General features: G+C 46.1%; 1 protein-coding gene across 2 annotated transcripts in view; it reads left to right on the top strand.

Annotated features, from left to right (window-relative positions):
- LOC146833084 (complement C3-like) overlaps positions 1 to 19,644 on the top strand; it is a 595,871-nt gene that overhangs the window by 79,250 nt on the left and 496,977 nt on the right. For both annotated transcript variants that reach the window (XM_085600722.1, XM_085600721.1), the window contains exons 2-4: positions 14,083 to 14,278; positions 16,311 to 16,473; positions 17,180 to 17,250. In XM_085600722.1, the coding sequence (XP_085456848.1) occupies positions 14,083 to 14,278; positions 16,311 to 16,473; positions 17,180 to 17,250 (430 nt within the window). The remainder of the gene's footprint in view (positions 1 to 14,082; positions 14,279 to 16,310; positions 16,474 to 17,179; positions 17,251 to 19,644) is intronic.

Genomic DNA, 19,644 nt, shown 5'->3' with positions numbered 1-19,644 from the left:
CTCACTGTACACTAGTAGCCAGACTACATGACGCCGGCATACAAAGTACAGCCTTCGTTCCTCACCGGAAGAACTCAAAGGATCAGACAACCACCCTTCCACTCTGCCCCTACGAACATCCCCTGCGGTGTCCCACAGGGTTCATCACTGAACTCGACCCTCTTCAACATCTACATGGGCCCCCTCACAGCCATCATCCGGCAACACGGCCTCAACATCTTATCCTACGCCGATGACACCCAGCTCATCCTCTCCCTCACCAGAGACCCCACCACCGCTAAACTCAACTTCCAGAAAGGCATGCAATACGTCGCAACCTGGATGACCAACAGCTGCCTCAAACTCAAAGCCGAGAAGACAGAAGTCCTCATCCTTGGAATTGCCCCATCAGCATGGAACAACACATGGTGGCTCACCGCTCTCGGAAGACCACCCACAGCCACAGAATACAACCAAAAACCTCGGCATCGTACTCGACTCATCGCTCATCATGAACCGACAGATCAAAGCCGTCTCTTCCAGCTGCTTCAACACCCTCCGCATCCTCCGCAAAACTTTCAAATGGATCCCCCCTGAATCAAGAAAGACAGTAACCCACACACTCATCACCAGCCGACTGGACTATGGAAACGCACTCTATGCCAGCATTAACAGGGCCCTACTCCGCAAGCTCCAGACGACCAGAACACTGCGGCTAGACTCGTCCTCAGCATCCCCCGCCATGAACACATCAGCCAACACCTACGAGGACTCCACTGGCTCCCCATGGAGAAGAAAGTCACCTTCAAAGTCCTCACTCACACCTACAAATGCCTAAAGAACAGAATCAAATTCCATGTACCCAAATGAAATCTTCAATCCTCCAACTTCACACTGGCCGAAACCCCGCGCATCCACAGAGCAGAGGATCATTCACTCACATTACAGCCAAGACCTGGAATGAACTACCGGCAGACATCAGACTCGCCCCCTCCCTGAACACCTTCAGGAAGACCCTCAAGAACTGGCTCTTCAGCTGAACAGATCTGTGCCCCCCCCCCCCCAGCGCCTTGAACCCTCACAGGTGAGTAGCACGCTTTAAATACCCTGATTGATTGATTGATTGATTAAAGTCACATTGACCCTCAGGGAGGATGCAGGGATGACAATGTAAAAATCTGCTGACTCAAGGCAGGTTTATGAAAATCTCAATATTCAGAGGTGAATGGAAGAGGAAGAATCATTTGAATTTTCGCTGCCCCCCCTTTGACTTCTTTCCCAATGACATCAAGCATTTCTACTTTCTTTGAACTGTCTAAGAAAGCATGGAAATTAAAGTGATGGAGACCCCTACCCTAATCCATTTTCAGAATGCCAGAACTTCCAATAGAAGTTGCTCCTCATCAGGATTCACCATCGGCTGAGAGGTCATTTTAGGTATTGCAAAGGAGATCTACAGACTTGTCGGTTGGGTGACATGGAGCATTGCTGGGGAAATTATAAAGCCTATGAGCTCTGCAGAAACTGCATGTTTGATATGGCTGGGTTTCACCAAGAGTTGGACTTAAGCTTTCAGTTGAGTTGCTACCACACGTCAACGGGCACTGTTTTAGTGACCCACAACTTGTAAATCAGAAATTTTTAGATTTTCTACTGGCCACTTGTCTTTTGGATGCTGAATCATCTTCACATATATTGTGGAATTGGCTCAGTGTAGTGTCAAATCCAGGATTTCAAATATCCCCACTGTATGTCCTGGTCTGTTGATAGCATAAGTTCAAATGCGCTTAGGTGCCTACCCATCCAAGCACCCTATTTTGTCCTTTTGGACTACTAGAAAGATGAGAAGGTGAGAGATAGCCAAGTGTTATGTTTCAGCTCTTACAGTTGGAAAAAGTGACACATTTGCATTGGAACAAAATAACTCAATGATTCTGAGAGTTTGTGTTGTGAGCCATTCAATTTTAAAAACAAAAAATATTTTTTTGTTAAATGGCAAAACGGTTGAAATAATAAGTGGTTGGAATCAGTAGAGCTCAGCGGTGTTAACTCTTGGGTTCTGTGGGTGGCCCTATAAGTGTTCTGGGAGTCTCAAGAGGCTTGGATAACATAGAGTCTTATGTTTTATGCCTGCAGAATGGATAGGTTTTCATTGTAATTCCACCCGGGGAGATACCTCTTTTGTCTCAAGGCTTACAGGCACCTCCATTTAAAGCCTTTGAAAGGCAATCCTGTGAGCCGTCTCCCAAATAATGATTTAATTTTGGTAGCTATTGCCTAGAGTATATCTTTGGACAAAACTGGTATTTTGTTATTGGGCTTCTTTTTAATGGTGTTTTTTGACCACGCCTTCCTCATATCTGGTCTTAATTTCATTACTTACTCAGAGTCAAATGGTAACAAACCACTATTCCATCTTCCTTCCAATGTATGTATTTCAAAAGCAATATAAACTTTACATGTATGTGTTTTGCAAATATATATATATATATATATGTATATGTGTGTGTATATATATTATATATATGAAAATGAAGGTGAAATAAATGGCAATGTACCCCCAACAAAAGAGAATCCAATAGAAGCAGGAGACTCTAATCCTGGTATCTTTCAAACACATAATAGTGATCGAACACTCTTTCGTCCACGGTTGAGATACATCCCACAAATTATAAGAGATAACTTGGATGTTTTTGCAGAAAATGTAGCCACAGACTTGAAGAATCTGTATTGTAATAAGAGCAATCAAAAGAAGAAATTAGATCCAAAAGAAGTGCAAATACAGAAAGTCTTAACTAATCTAAAAAAAGAAGACGGCCCATTGGTAAAACCCAGAGACAAGGGAGGAAATGTTGTACTTTGGGCCTGTGATCTGTATTGTAAAGAAGCATTGAAACAACTAAACAACTGACAATGCTGCAAGAAGGTGACCAAAATTGAATATGAAACAGCTAAAGAGAAATTTTATGAACCATTGGAAAATTGGAAAGAACAAGATCTGTTAAGTTGGGACGAATTTAAGTTTATTAAGCAAGAGAATTCCATCATTCCAGTATTTTATATGCTGCCAAAGGTACACAAAGACACTAGAAATCCAACAGGGAGACCGATCATCTCTTCTCGTAGCAGCATATTTGAGAATACGTCAAGATATATTGATTATTTCCTGAATCCAATCACAAAAATGTTAACCTCACATATTAAGGACTCAACAGATTTTCTCACAAGAATGTATGATGTAACATGGGACAGTGATATGTTATTAGTAACGCTAGATATTACAACATTGTATACTAGCATAAGACATGCAGGTGGAATGAGGGTCACAGAGTGCTTCCTAAAAAAACGTCCATTAAGGTTTTTGCACCAAAATAAGATGATCATGGAAATGATAGAATGGTGCTTAACAAAGAATATTTTTATGTTCGGAACAGATTTGTACCAACAGGAGCAGGGCATGGCCATGGGCACCTGCTTCGCCCCCAGTTATGCCAATTTACATATAGGCTGGTGGGAGGAGCAGGTGCTCTATGGCCCTGAGCTGGAACACTGGATGTCAAATATACTGTTGTGGGTCAAGTTCATTGATTACGTCTTTGTGCTGTGGCAGGGCACGGAGGATAACATAGAGACACTCACCAATGACCTGAACAGAAATGACCTAAATCTTAAATTTGTAGGCCAGTACAGTAAAACATGTATTGACTTCCTGGATGTACGGGTTATTGCTAACATAGATAAGCTGGAAACTACGATTTCTCGCAAGCCAACAGCTGGTAATACAATATTACACGCGAAGAGTCCCCACCCAGCCCTACTTATCCGTAGTATACCTTTCGGAGAGTTTTATAGGGCACGCAGAACATGTAGCAATTTGGAAGAATGCTGTAGAACAGAGAAAGAGATGATTGACAGTTTTCGTCAGAGAGGGTATCCTAAAATGGTGATTCAAAATGCCTCTGAGAAAGCTAGAAAACTATATAGAGATAGGATACTCTTTAACCCGTCAGGCACACAAAAGATGAAAGAACAACAAAAAACAGGTGTGACATCGCATAGATTCATAACAACATAGAATACCAATCATAATGAAATACGAACAATCTTAAAGAAGCATTGATATTTGATTAAGGGGGACCCAATCTTAGGCCCTGATAGTAAAAAGAACCCAGAGATAATATATAGAAAATCGAAATCCTTTGTTTACCACTTAGTGAATAGTGAGTATAAAGAGGTAAAAAGTAAACAGAATTGGTTATCAACTAAAGATGGTTTTAGGAAATGTTCCAAATGTAAAGCCTGTCAGCTTGGGGAGAATATCACTGATTTTAAAAAACTCTTTTTAATAATAATAATAATAATAATAATAATAATAATAATAATAATAATAATAATAATAATAATACTGGATTTTATAAAGCGCGAACAGCTACCTCGCGAGGAGGTGTCCCGGCGCTAGAAGAACCATAGAAGACCTGGGGCGGAGATGGAAGACCTAGCGTGGCTGTGAGAAGAGCCAGGTCTTTAGCATCTTCTTAAAGCAGTGTTCAGATGGAGCCTGCTGGATTGCTTGAGGTAGAGAGTTCCACAGAACAGTGGCGTTAGCTGAAAAGGTGCGTCCGCCAAGGCGGGCCTTTTTTGCTCGTGGGACAGCCAGTAAGACACGGTCATTTGACCGTAGTGCCCGACTTTGGGAATATCTTGGGAGGCGTTTTTTTAGGTAAAGTGGGCAGGAGCCATGCAGGGATCTGAACGCAAGTGTCAGAGCTTTGAATTTTATCCGGTTGACCACAGGGAGCCAATGCTTTTTAATAGAACTTTTAAAGTAAGAGGTCACCTAACATGCAAATCAAATTTTGTAGTGTATAGATTACAATGCCCTTGCAAAAAAGTCTATATAGGGAGTACCACTCTACCCGTACATCAGAGAATTCTTTAGCATAGACGAGCAATTGTCAATATAGATCGGAGCTACCCTATTGCCAGGCACTTTGAAAAAGAAAATCATAGTGACCCCAACATGATGAAATATAGTTGCTTGGCAGAAGTGCCGAGAAAAAGAAGGGGAGGCAATAGAGAGAGGGAGCTCCGTAAATTGGAAACCTATTTTATATTTGAACATGACAGTAGAGAACCCAATGGGCTCAATATTGATGAAGATCTTTTTACATGCCTGTGAGAATATTATGAAATGTAGCAGCACACTCATATGGACTATTTTTGCAAACTAACTTTTAGATGTGAAGGAGAAGGACAAGGGACACATGCACTTTATGTAGTAGGACTTTAAATAAGAAGCACTAGCACTTTAGGTAATAATGAGATTATGCACTTGCACTTTGCCATCTCTTTTTCACCTTGTTGATGCTAAGAGAACAAGGAAAATTTAATTATAGGCATTTTAACTAAAAAAACAAGTGTCTAATTTAGAGAAATATTCTGTAAATACGAGAAAGGGTGACCGGTTTTTAAGAAAAAGGAAAAATATAAACAAATTATTTATAAGCACTAGCACTTTAAACAAAGATACTGTAGCACTTAGCTCTTTAACTAAGCCATGTTCACATTGAATGGAAATGTAACTACATTTTTTACAGAGCGTGTAGAGGAGAACATTTTAAGGCATTGTTTTAAGAAAACTATAGATGCTTATGAATGTTTTTACTTCAAATATATCAAATAGCAAAACACTGTTAATTATACATTGTAGGGGGAGGAGCCTAGCGCGCAACCAAGATGGCCGCGTAGGTGCGAGGCTCCCGAGGACCTCCGCGACCTCCTGAATTAATCCTGGCGATATCCTGTCCTTGTTGAGGGGACTGTGTCGGGGAACCCGAGCTGAGGCGCCACTCGTTTTTCGGGCTTGAATTGGACCCCGGACACCGGTGGGAGCACCGATCGAAGGTTGCGGCCTTCTCCTCGCCGGCCCCCCGGATTGGAGTAGTGGGGCAATCCGGGGACAAAGTGAACAACAGCGGCGGGCAAGGCTGGGCGACTCGCGTACCCCGCACTTTCACTTTCGCTTTTGCGCCCTCCTTGCCCTCAAGCGAGGTAGGGTTGCGGAGCGGGGTGCGGTGGTGTGGTCTTGTCTAAGTGCCCGGCTGACCCGCCGGCTGTGGGTTGACCTGCGGTTCGGTGGTCGCCCCCGCCCCCCCCCCCGGAGCCCGTGAATTGGTATAGCGGCCCGTTCGAGGAGATTGGCACGACGGTGGGAGAGCAAGCATGTCCACCAAACAAGATGGCGACCGGGCGAAGGTGAAGACGACCCGCCGTGGCACGGCGCACCAAGCTAACAGTATGGACCGCTACACTCTCTAGAAGGGTTCTCCGGAGACATCGCGCACATCCCCGGCGGGCCCGACGGAGGCATCTGCTCAGCCTGTGGATCTGACCCTCCGGGACGTCATGGGCGCCATCGCAGAGATGAAGGCCTCGGTGGACCAGCGTTTCGACACCCTAGCGCAAAAAATAGACTCGGTCCTGGTGGATGTGAGCCTTGTGAGGGCAGACTTGTCCAAAACGAACGACCGGGTTGATTCCCTGGCCCACACCGCAACGAGCCTCACGACGGATGTGGTGGCCCTCCAAAAGGAGGTGCGCCGGCTTGGCCAGGCGAGCGCCCTGATGGACCGGCGACTGGAGGATTCCGAGGGTCGGGCCCGGAGGAATAATGTCCGTATTGTGGGGGTGCCGGAGGGACGAGAGGCGGAGGCGGCGGATCTTTTTGTGGAAGAATTGATCCTTACCCATCTCCAGCCCCGGGGGCTGAGTAAGCTTTTTGCGGTGGAGCGTGCTCACCGGGTCCCTGGGGGCAGACCTAAGACCGGTGCCCCGCCGCGGCCTCTCATTGCCCGGATTTTTAACTTTCGGGACAGAGATGCTATCCTCCAGACCTCCAGGCAACAGGGACCGGTCAAGCTTGACAACATGGATGTGCATTTCTACCCAGACTTTACTCCGGCGGTTCAGAAGCAGAGACAGAGCTTTCTTGGTGTTAAACGTCGCCTACGGGACCTGAACCTTAAGTACTCAATGCTTTTTCCAGCTAAGCTGAGGGTGGAGGTGGATGGTCGCACGCACTTCTTTGACCGGCCAGAGGCGGCTGGGGACTGGTTGGACACTCTGCCTGGAGATCGGGGCCGGGGGGGTGGGGGGGGCGCGGCTGGCGAGGAGGGCCCGCCGGATCAGAATTGAGGGGTGACTGAATAGGCCTTGCTCTGGACGATGTTCCTTCCCCATTTATTGATTGCATATGTTCCCCTCCTATGGAGGTCGTGCGGGGTCTGTTGGGGGCTTCCCTCCTCCTCTGGGGGACTAGTTAGTTTTTAGCTATGGGACGACAGGCACACTGCACTTTGGGGGGGCTGTTTGGACTCATGGAGGGGTGCAGGGAGGGGGGAGTTCTGTTGGGATGGGGGGTGGGAGGGGTGTGTTGTTTGTTTGCACCGCAAGGCAAACCCGCTACTATATTGTTGTTTTTAAGATGCTCTGTGGGGGACGACCGATTGTTTCGACGTATGATGGGGGGTAGGGATTTGACTGTGTTGTCATGGAATGTTAACGGCCTGGGGGATAGGATTAAGCGTGGTGTGGTCCTGCAGTACTTGAAACGTATTTCACCAGATGTTGTCTTCCTGCAGGAGACACACCTTATAGGTAACTCCTTTCAGGCAATGAATCGGCGGGGCTATCGTTTGGCGGCCCATTCTGGCTTCACTTCGGGCTCGCGGGGGGTGGGTATTATGATCAAGAACTCGCTCCCGTTGGAGATCGATGAGGTGCGCCATGATGAGAGGGGACGCTACACTGTCCTGGTGGGAAGAATGGAGGGTAGAGTGTTTATTTTGATATCAGTGTACGTCCCGCCTGGGTTACAAGCCACCACATTTGCGGACCTGGGGCACCTCCTCCTGGACCTTCCGAGTGGCCTGCTGGTGGTTGGAGGGGACTTTAATGCGGTAGCTTCTGGGTCTATGGATCGCCATCCCCCCAGGGACCTCCCCCGGGCACAGGCGTGGCTGCCCGGCCTTTTAGACACGTTGGGCCTGGTGGATTGCTGGCGACTAAAGCATCCCGCACAGCGGCAATACACCTTCCACTCGGGTGCCCATGGTAGCCTCTCGCGGCTTGATTACATCCTTGTCCCGGCGGCCCATGCAGGGAGGGTGGGGGAGGTGCGCCATCTGGCGCGGGGTATCTCAGACCACTCCCCATTGCTGTTACATTTCGATGTCTTCCCGAGGGGGGATGGCAGGGTGGCTCCAATCAATGCATGGTATTTGCGCGACCCCACCATTCGTGCCGATTTGATCAAATCCTTACAGCGTTATTTCGACGAGAATGTGGGGTCGGTCCCTTCGGCCATCTCCCTGTGGGAGGCTTTTAAGGTAGTTCTTAGAGGGGAGGCCCTCTCCTTTATCTCCCATGCCCGGCGGCGCGAGCGGGAGGAGGTGACCCGGGTAGAGGCCGAGATTGCAGAACTGGAGGGTGACCTGGGGAGCGGGGTAACAGATGCCAAGCTGCATGTTCTACACCTAAAGCAGGTGGCCTATCGGGCCCTCGTCACGGAGGCGGCCAGGGGCCTCAGTCGAGAGCAGCAGGGACGATTGTATGATGTGGGTGATAAGGCTGGCAAATTGATTGCGTGGTTGGACAAGAGGGAGAGAGCGAGTCGCGTGGTTCCTTTGATTGAGAGTGCGGATGGTGCGTGTGTCACCGAGCCGGAAGCCATTGTCTCCTGCTTTGCGGATTATTTCCGCGAAGTCTACTCCCCGGTTTCCCCCTGCTCGGAGGAAGATTCCCATGCCCTGCTTCGGGACATCGCACTGCCCTCCCTTACGGTGGAGGACAGGGATTCGCTGGACGCTCCTCCCACCTCGGACGAAATTGCCTTGGCTATTCGCTCGGTTGCATCCGGCAAGGCCATGGGCCCCAATGGTATCCCCATCGAACTATACAAGCTACGCCCGGATGTGTTGGCGCCCCACCTGCGCGCGATGTTCCTGGCGGCACACTCGCAGGGTTCCCTCCCGCCGGACCAGCGTCTGGCTACAATCGTGGTGATCCACAAGGAGGGGAAGCCCCGTGAACGGGTCGCATCCTATAGGCCGATCTCGCTCTTGAACGCGGAGCCCAAAATCCTCGCCAAGTTGTTGGCCAACCGGTTGGTTGGCGTGGTGGGCGACTTGGTCCACCAAGACCAATCTGGCTTTATACCACACCGCAACACGGCGCTCAATCTACGGCGCTTGCACGGTGTGCTCGCGCGTGTCCCATTTGTGCGGGAGCCGGCCATCTTGGCGTCCTTGGACGCCACCATGGCGTTTGACACGCTTGAGTGGCCATACATCTGGGCGATGCTGGCGAAATTTGGATTTGGACCGGGCTTTATTAGCTGGGTCAAATTGTTGTACTCGGGCCCCTTGGCGCAGGTGGTGGTGAATGGGCGAGTCTCGGCCCCATTCGCGCTGGGGCGGGGCACGCGACAGGGTTGCCCCTTGTCACCTCTCCTGTTTGCACTGGCCCTGGAGCACCTGGCGGAGTGGCTGCGGTGGCACCCTTCCATCCGTGGTCTCCGCTGGACCCCCGAGCATGAGGACCGTGTGTCCCTCTATGCTGATGATATCCTCCTGTATCTCGCCTCCCCGCGTAAATCACTGATCGTCCTGGTTGATGTTTTGCGCTCATTCGGTCGCAACTCAGGCCTTGTCATCAACTGGGCGAAATCCTGTGTATATGTGCTTTCCGGGGAGGCTCCGGTCCTACCACGGGACTGTCCGATCCAGATTGCCTCCCAGGGGTTTCGGTACCTGGGGATATATATCACTCTTGACCCGGAGGCCCGCTATGAGCGGAATTTGCTGCCCCCCCTCCAGCGCTTGAAGGAGGACGTGGTGCGTTGGCGGCGTCTGCCGCTTTCGCCGCTCGGCCGAGCGGCCTTGTTTAAAATGATGTCCTTGCCGCGCTTCCTCTACGCCCTCCAGAATACTATGGACTTGGTTCCGGCACGCTACTTCCGTGAGGTGGAGGGCCTCCAGCGGCGCCTGTTCTGGGACGGGAGGCCGCGCATTGCTCTGGCTAAATGGACGCTCCCGTGGTACGATGGGGGGGTCGCCCTCCCGGACATTAAACGGTATTACTGGGCCACCCAACTGGCTGCAACTAACCATGGCCTTTACGGGCCCGCCTTGAACCCGGCGTTTGAGATGGACAAGATGCTCCTGCCCGGTGGCGACTACAATCGAGCGCTTTACTCTGCCGCGCCCGACCCCCGTCTGACGGGACCGACGCGTGTCATGGTGCGTGTCTGGCACGCGGCTAATGCAGCTATGGGGTGGAAGGACCGTTTGACCCGGGCGTCACCGCTATATGCGTCTGAGAGGTTGGGCTCCCTGTGGACATCGAAGGGCTTTGAGAAGTGGGACACGATCGGAATCAGCACTGTGGGAGATCTCTGGACGAGGGGGGGATTCAAGACTTTTGCGACGCTGCAGACGGAGTTTCAGCTGCAGGGCAGTGAGTACTTTCGGTACCTACAAGTCCGCCATGCGCTGGGCTCCGTCTTCCCGGATGTCGCGTCCATTCCGGAGTCTTCCCCCCTGGAGGACAGAGTGCTGGATGGCCATGTCCCAGACAGCACGATCTCCCTCATATATAAAAAACTGATCAACGACAGATCATGCCTGCTGACTAGTCTCCGCGATGCCTGGGTTGCTGACGGGCTAGAGCTGGACGACGAGGATTGGATTTCCGCGGTGGCCTCTCCAAAAGAGGTGGCCATCCCGGCTCGCCTTCGTTTCGTCCAGCTTAAGATCCTTCACCGGGTTTACGTGACGGGGCCAAGGCTTCTACGTATGGGCTTTGCTGGTGACGGAATGTGTAAGCGTGGCTGTGGCGCGTTGGCAACTTTCATGCATATACTGTGGGAGTGCCCAAAGGTGGAGCGATTCTGGCGTGGTGTGCATGAGGTCCTGCGTGTGGTTACGCGTGTCGCGCTGTTGCCTGAAGCGAGGAGATGCTTGCTGAATGTGTGGGAACCAAATGACTATTCGGTCCCGCAGACGCGGTGGGTGACTCTGGGATACATGATAGCTAAGCGTGACATTGCTCAATTGTGGGGATCCCAGAGGCCCCCTGCGGTGTTGGCCTGGAAAGAACATATGGATTGGTGTATGTTTCGTGAAAAGGTGGTGTATGTGGCGAGGGGTAAGCCTGGGGCGTGGGTGAAAATCTGGGGCCCCTGGAACGCCTACCGCGGGGGTATTTGTGAGCCGCCACAGCTACCGGCTGCCTCGCCTGCTCCGTCTCCCTAGATGGCCCCCCTCCCTCGGCCTTGGGCACGCGGTCCCCCAGTCCCTGATCTATTCCCATTCCCCTCTCCAGAGTTCTGCTGCTGGTTGGGATCCCCCACTTATGGAGCACGTGCTGTCACTTTGGATCGCGGGTTGCCTTGCGGGTGTGGTGTGTTGTTTTGTTTTGACAAAAGGGAACCGTACTGTGGGCATGGAGCTATGCGGCCTGCAACATTGATTTCTCCTGTTTTGCTAATCTGCACTGCCAAGAGACTCTTACTGTATGTATGCAATATGCTTTTGTCACTCTAGCGGCCGGCCGAGTGGTTGTAGGCCCATACCCGTAACTTTTTCAAACTGCAATAAACGGTTTCAAAAAAAAAAAAAAAAATTATACATTGTATAAAGAGGTTATTTGAAATGCGAATGCACTTGCATGAAAAACCAGATGAAGTATAACAACAAAAGTCCACTCCAAAATGGCTCTCATTGTTATTGTGATATAAGGCTTAGACGTGCATTGGTTTTGTCCTTTGTCTATTTCAATGTTAAAACAAGATGTGTATTTAAAGTTTGAAAAAATGGCACAACGCATCGTGAGCAAGGCTGCGTGTGACAGCCGGAACGCGTGGATGCTATCATTTTAATGAAGATGGAATAAAACTTACCCCCTCTGGAGTGCTGGATTATTTCCGTGTGAAGGGGATTGGATACATTGATATATATATATATTAAGATTGGATGAGTTTTACAATTATGGTTGCAATTTTACCAATTACAGGTTGTTCCGGGAAAGCCTGTGCCCCTTGCCTCCTCCTTCAGTAAGGACAGTAATTGCTAATGTTTAAGAGTAAGCAGGAAGGGATCCATCACACATAATTAAACCAGAGATATAGTGCTTCCCGGTTTAAAATTAAGAAAGTATTTACATTGGAAATGTGAAAAGCAGCTACTGATTCTGTATTGTTTCGCTCAGAATTATGGATTATATATGTGAGTCAAAAAGAAATTGTTCACTTGGGTTTGCCAGCTATTCAACAGGACTGAGATTGTATTTGTTATCAAGACAACATACATTAACATTTGTTTATGCCAGGGTGTTTTGTGGTGTTTTTACTTTCACCCCTTCAGCGCGGCGCGGATTTCCGCGCCACGCTGAAGGTTCTGAGCGCGGGCGGGGCCATGACGGAATGGTTCCGTCATAAGCACAGCCCAACCGACGTGCATGACGGAACCGTTCCGTCATGCGCGTCGAAGGGGTTAAGCTGATGGTTCCTGGAGGATCAGTGGCATTTTTCGTATGCCCTCATTTAGCTGATCATTTGAATTTAGGCAAAAAACCCACCAAAACAAATGCAGTTTCCTTCAGCATCTCATCCGGCATGATTGAGTTCTGAATTTCAAAGTTATTGGCGGCTCTGCCATCAGGAGCTCCATCTTTGCCCCACTCTAAGGGACATATCAACAACAACCAGCGATAATTATCGCTGAGCGCACTTAGCGCTCGGATAATTATCGCCGGCTAGCGCCGGTTGTTATCGCTGAGATAGCGTGCTATTAGCAACGCTTATCTCATCAGCGATAAAAATCCTAGCGCTAACTGGCTAGCGTGAGATTATCGCTGGAAACCCAGTGATAATCTCACGTTAGCTTGTTGATAGGGACACACAAACTTAGCCATGATATCCTCCTTCCATAGGATATCATGGCTAAGTGAGTCCTGAAGCAGGTGTTAGGAAAATAACGATAACAGGTGTTATCGCTACTTTTCCTGACGCTATGCTTCATAGCGTGGGGCTTGATGATAGGAGAAATGTCGCTAAGCGACATTTCTCCTATCATGTCAGGTCAGGAACGCCCACTCTGCATCTCATTAGAGATGCAAAGCTGGGCGTTAGAAATCCCCACGCTAAAGCAAGGTTTCACGCGTTAGCGTGACCTTGCTAATATAGCGATAAAATTATCACCGCTTTTCGGCAGAAAACGGCCGCTAAAGAGGCGATAATTTTTTATCGCCTCGTTGTAAATATGCCCCTAAATGAGGTGAGAGAACATAGAGGAGCAAGGTGGACAGGACTTACCCTCTTTTTGTCAGATGTCTAATTATTTCCATAATTGATGGAGACCCTTAGTAAAGAATGGTGTGAGGCAGTGAGGGAGGGGGGAATGTTTACATTTTTTATCAGTTATCTGAATTCCTCCTGGCTCCATGTTCTTTTTCCCATTAAATGCTGCCCCCCCCCCCCCGCCAGCTCTCAGATCTGGATAATTCTCACTAGTTAGTTGAAAGCTCAGTATCTACAGGAGGGTGCATGGGTAGAAGGATTTGTCATCTGGGTCTCCCATGGACTAGGAACATCCATGAAGGGAACAGATGTCATAGACTGTGAAGGCAGGGATGTGCCTTTCTTGGAGATTTGGGCTCACTTCATTCAGCAACTGGGATTGGAAGATGGGCTTTGAAGGAATGAAGGAGGAAGTCCAGCATTGCATGAGCGCAGTGATGAGAGAATGAGTGAGGCTCCGTTGGAGGGTATGAATTAAGCACATGCAGGAAGTAGTTAAAACAATGAATGATCAGGAACATTATAAAATTGTCGTCTTTTAAAGTTCTTCTGCCTCTGATGTTATTCTACAAAGTGGTAGTCATTGAGGTTATATCACATTATTTGCTTTTTTACTCACCATTTCCTGCCCCAACAACTGTAAACATGAGGCTATTTTACCATTCATACCTCTGATGACTTCTCCAATCATGCACATGCTCCTTTGACATCGTGGACTAACGAGGAAATAACATTTCTCATTTTAGATACAATTTCATAACCCCGAATATTCTCCGGGTGGACAGCCAGGAGACAGTTGTCCTTGAAGCCCATGGTGACAATGGCATCATTAATGCTGAAGTCATAATACGTGATTTCCCACAAAGGAAACGTGTACTTTACAGCTCCCCCCAAATCTTGCTGAATCCAGAAAATGGCTATTTAGCCACAACTGTAATAAAAGTGAGTATTTTATACCAGCTAGCTAAACATGTCACTGAATGCATGAAACTATCTTGTAATCAAACCCAAACCGTAAATAAATGTTGAAGAGAATGGGAAGGACAGAGAGCGGAGAAACAGCAGATGCGATGCAAATTTGAATAAATAAGTTACTTCCTGTTAGTACAGTTCTCCATGTTAGTATCTTTCATAAAGTCACATGCTTGAATCATTATGATCATGCCTGGCCAGTGACGTACAGATTCTGCAGGGAAACACAACACTTGACATCTACACCACCACTACTGTGGAGTTAAAAAACACAAGGTGGGCTAATCTTGCTAAAAGCAACTTAGAAACGTTCAATTGGTGAACATAGGCGAACAATTGATGTATACGTTCTATTCCAAAGCTGAATTATTTTCATTCCATAGCTGCTAAATAAATGTGACAATTTTTGGCAACTCCAGATTTGTAAATAGTAAAAAAATTGTAGTCATCATTTGATATTAAATGTTTATACATTAACCTTTTTATATGCATTTTGAACTTTTCTGAAAATGAATCGACAAGGAATTTGGAAGTTTTTTGAAGTTGTAAACTGAAAAAGTTTCAAATGGTATTTAGGAATGTTAAAGAGCTGTGACTGTTAGTTGAACGTTCTAAAAGTATTTTAGGAGTTGAAAAAAAGTTGGAACTGTTAACTAAAGTATATTTGCAGACAAAAATGAGCTCTTATAAGGAACCCGAAGTGGACCACTGCCATGCTTTAAACCAGTATGAGGCTTTGATAAAAACATGGCCCACCTATACTGTTTTTCCTTCCCTGAAAATTCCGGGACTCCTAATGAGGTTTGAGGGCAAGGGGCAGATGACGAAGCATTAAAGATAATGGGCCTCATTTATGAAAAGTGATGCATTGCTGCGTGAAAGCAGCGATGCGCCACTTCTCAGTGTGCCCTCCTTGCGACATGATGGATGCGTTATATTTACTGTAAGCCGCATCATGTCGCAAGGAGTTGCAGATACGTCAGTATTTCTGACGTATCTGTAGGCGCAAAAGTGACGCATTGCTGGAGTGTGTCACAAAAGTGACGCAACTCCAGCAATGTGTCCTTTCACATGGGGCAAGCCCCATGTGAAATGGTCTGCATCAGTCCTACGCCTGCTGTGAGTCAGGCGTAAGATATTGACGCATTTGCACCCTAGAAGTGGCACAGGGAAATCTCGTAGATTTCACTACGTCACTTCTACGAGCCTTACTTACGTGGGAACGCCCACCCTGCATACATTATACCTGATGCAGGTTTAATGTAGCGCAGCGGTTTACAAAGTGACGCATCTGCTTAGATGCGTCACTTTGTAAATAGGGCGCAACAGGGGGCATGTTTTACGCCGTCGATGCATCACAAAAAGTGGCGCAATGGAAGCGCCAAACTGTCGCAAGGCCTCATGAATAAGGCCCAATGTATGTGTGGTTAGAACTCATGGAAATAGCCTCTACATGCATCACACATCATGAGACCCTTGACCCTCACCTTAAAGAGAGAAACTGGGGAACTGAAACCTAACACGAGAAACGTGAAATAGCATATATGAAAAGGAAATACTGTGAAAAAATCCGCCAGAGTCTGAAAGGAGGGGGGAGTTTTGAGGCAGGGACCTTGGGTGCGCTCTGCTCTGCCCTCTTTTGTTAACCCCCTCAGTGCGGCGCGGATTACCGCGCCGTGCTGAAGGTTCGTTGCACGGGCGGGGCCGTGACGGAGCGGTTCCGTCATCAGCACAGCGCGACCGATGCGCATGACAGAACCGCTCCGTCATGCGCATCGAAAGGGTTAAAGAACCGGATTCATGCTATTCAAAAGTTCTCTGAGGACTGTATTTAACGCTATTGTAATTTGGATCAAATTACATTACACCGTCCAGAAAGATTAAAAGTATCCTTTTCAAATTTTAACATCAAATGTGAAACATTCTATGTATTTTTTTCGTTAATGGTGGTCACATGACAACATTATTCCTGACACCAATTTCGATATTTTTAAATTTCAAGATTTCTGCAGCTCAGATGAATAAGGATTTGAAAATCAACCAGTATGTTTACGTCGAGGTTACTATGAATCAAATTAAACTGGAGAAGGAGGTGCTTGTATCTATGAACACTGGGTACATCTTCATCCAGACAGACAAAACAATCTACACTCCAGGATCTAGAGGTAAACAAATATATCTCACTGTTTAGTTACATGCACTGCTTGATAGACCATCACCTTTATTTCACACCCTCACAATTCATTTTGCTTACATGAAACAACTAGTGTGAGCTCTCTAGTTTGGTTACAAATTTGGCTCCAAATTAATCTCATTTTTCAAAGTAATGTCTTTTTTTCTATCTCCAATGTGTTATTAGCACTTGCTTTCCAACCAATAACCAGTAATTTGGTAGGACTTTACACAACTGTCTTTTATGGCGTGGTGGTACGCAGTTTGTCATAATCATCAATTAGATACTGCATATATGCATCCTTTATCTCTTGCGCTAAAACGAAAGGCCCTGTGGACCTGTTACTCAGTTTCTTGATCACTGTGCTATTACAGCTTTTGCCCCCCCCCCCCACCTCTTCCTCCGGAAGTTCTGCAACCTCCCTGACTTCCCCCTAATAATTTGAAGACCTTTTAATTTCAAATGTCCCCTTATATTTCCTCAAATTTGTAAAGTTGACAAATAATCAGACTGTAATGTGCTATTTTTATGCAATGTATATCCTCTTCTTTTTTGCTTTTCTTATTTTTGTTTTGCATTTTCTATAACTCTTGATTCAATGCTTCATATTATTTTACTATATGCCATCTTAAGCTGAATAAAATATTCTTTAAAACGTTTTTTAAAAAAATGGTATGCTATCTTCTTCCTCCCAACAGTACTTTATCGAATCTTCGCTGCTGGACACAACTTGGAGCCAACCTTTCAAAGAGTACACGTGGAGCTAGTGGTAAGAAATTATTTTTACTAGCTAAGTAATCACTCCTGTCTCACACAGACGGTTGATTGAAGTTCTGGGTTGCTCACCATCTTCATTTACATCAAGAGTGTCTAAAATGTGTCCAGGATGACTGGATCTATGCCACAATTTTAGAGTATCCATATAAGATAAATGTGCATTGAATCTAAATGGTAATCATGTAGATAGTGAATGGTTACCTTGAAATACTGACAAGGATCTGGCGCACTAGGCCCTATGCTGGACACCCTTAATTTAGGCCGCAAACAAAGATGTCTTTTTTGGCAGGTCAGAAGAAAGCAATCGCATTTTCTGACTCATTGGCTTACCTGACTACTCCCAAAGCAAGCAATAATTTGGAAGAGAGGGCTTATTACCTACCTGCAACAGTTGAGAAGTTTAACTATGTAAGTAGTTTTTTGCTATCACTGTCAAGTCAAAAGTGCTTTATTCGATTTTTGTCACAAAATCATAAAAGCATACATATCCATTTATACAATTAACCAATAATTTTTGTTTTCAGTTATCAAAACACCATTATAAAAAGATTGTCAGAATTTCTATTAAAATATTAAAACGGTTAAAAATCACTTATACAGTACAGTATCACTGTCAGAATTGGTATGGTATTCTGGGCTCAAGTGGGATCCCACACACATTTAAGAATGAGACCACCTAAAACAATAAAATAAAAAACATAAATATATCTCTTAACATTATAATTTAAAATTGCACAGACAGAGTCTGCATGGGGCATTGCAATATTGTCCTCTAATTCCACAAAGGACTCACCATTCCATGCACTAGACTCAGCCATCTAAAGTGTATTGGTTTGCTTTTAATGAAACCAGCAATTCTCGCACAGAGTTAAATGGGTCAATTGATTAGAAATGTTATTGTGGTACCCCTGATGGTGAGCCATGATTAGTGGCAATACATGTTTCTCTTCATCTTTATTGGATTAATTTATTCATGCATTTTCCTGTATGTAGCAAACTGTATTGCATTAAAGTGCTCCAAAATCTTTATAGAAGCTGGGTTAGTAATCGTCCCGGACACCAAAATCTGCATCTTAAAGCCAAGATCACACCTACTTCCTTCACTGCATCGTCTAAATAAAATCATCCTCATTATTTACAGCCATTAGGATACTAGCCCAGGTCGATCCAGTTACAAAGGAAAGTCCAGTAAAGTAATTTCTATGGGCAACTAAAACTATTCGTACATTTGTAACTGCCCCCTCAATCTGGATAATAGTGCATGCAACCAGTATGTACAGACATTTAGCATAGCAATTTACAACAATGTGAATCTTTCTCGAAAGGGTAGCAACTGCAGTTTTACTACTGTTCAAATGGCAAGAGTCAATTGTCACTCAACTGCCTAAAACAAGAACTGTTGCACCCTTTGTTGCAATCAAACTTATCCCACTTCACCTTCATTGGTATTGTTAATTAACAGATAAACAAATAATATCTACTGGAACACTAATCACAAAGAGATACATCTCTAGAAAAACAAGTTAACTTTGGGATTCTAAGTTCACAGAAACTAAAATATTGCTAATCTACCAGCATTTGTATATACTTTCCAACAAGAGTTTGAAATACTTCTGTCCAAAAAATCTTTATAAATTACGCTACCAGTGTTGACGTGGTGATGAAGATCTAATGATGGAAAATGAGAACCTACTTTGTTAAGAGACATTTTCTTGTTTCTCTTCCATCTTCTTCATATTCCCATGGTTTAAAAATTCTATAATCAGGAATTGTGGCCTGGAAGTGATAGTAGCATCCGCAAAAGCCAATGATCCAACAAACAGCTTATGAAGAACAACTTGCCCAGTCTGTGTATCTGTACAAGAAAAAGCGAGCAAGACATCTTGCCACACCAGTTTCCAAATTTAAGTGTAAACTTTCAAAAGTCTGGCGTTTTTGGTAAGCAATCTTATCCTTTGGAGCAGAATGTCTTCTAATTTGAAGCAAACCATATTTTTCCTTATGAAGAGCTTAAGAGAACTTCAATAGTATTTCAATTTGACTTTTTCCTGTAGGAGAGTGCAGACTATGGGCCTTATTTACAAGAAGTGACGCACCGCAGCTGCTACACAGCAAAGCGTTAAAATGCAATGCGCCGCCTTGCAACATTGTATAAAACCACGGTTGCACCATATTTACAATTTGACAGACCATGGCTTAAGGCGGGAGCCTGCATCTTGTAAGATGATGTAGGTGCCCCAAAATTGCCGTAAGTCAGAGTGACGCAACTGTTGAAAAAGTGATGGAAGGCAGACTTGCATCATGTAACATGATTCTGAACATCCCAAGACAATTTGAACTGCGTCAAGTGGGGTAAATATAGCAGAAAGGGGCGCATTTCACAAAA

This window comes from Triturus cristatus, chromosome 4_2 (assembly GCF_964204655.1).
Source record: "Triturus cristatus chromosome 4_2, aTriCri1.1, whole genome shotgun sequence".
NCBI lineage: Eukaryota > Metazoa > Chordata > Amphibia > Caudata > Salamandridae > Triturus > Triturus cristatus.
The sequence above is the reverse complement of the archived record's forward strand: the minus strand, read 5'-3'. Positions and strand labels throughout refer to the sequence as shown.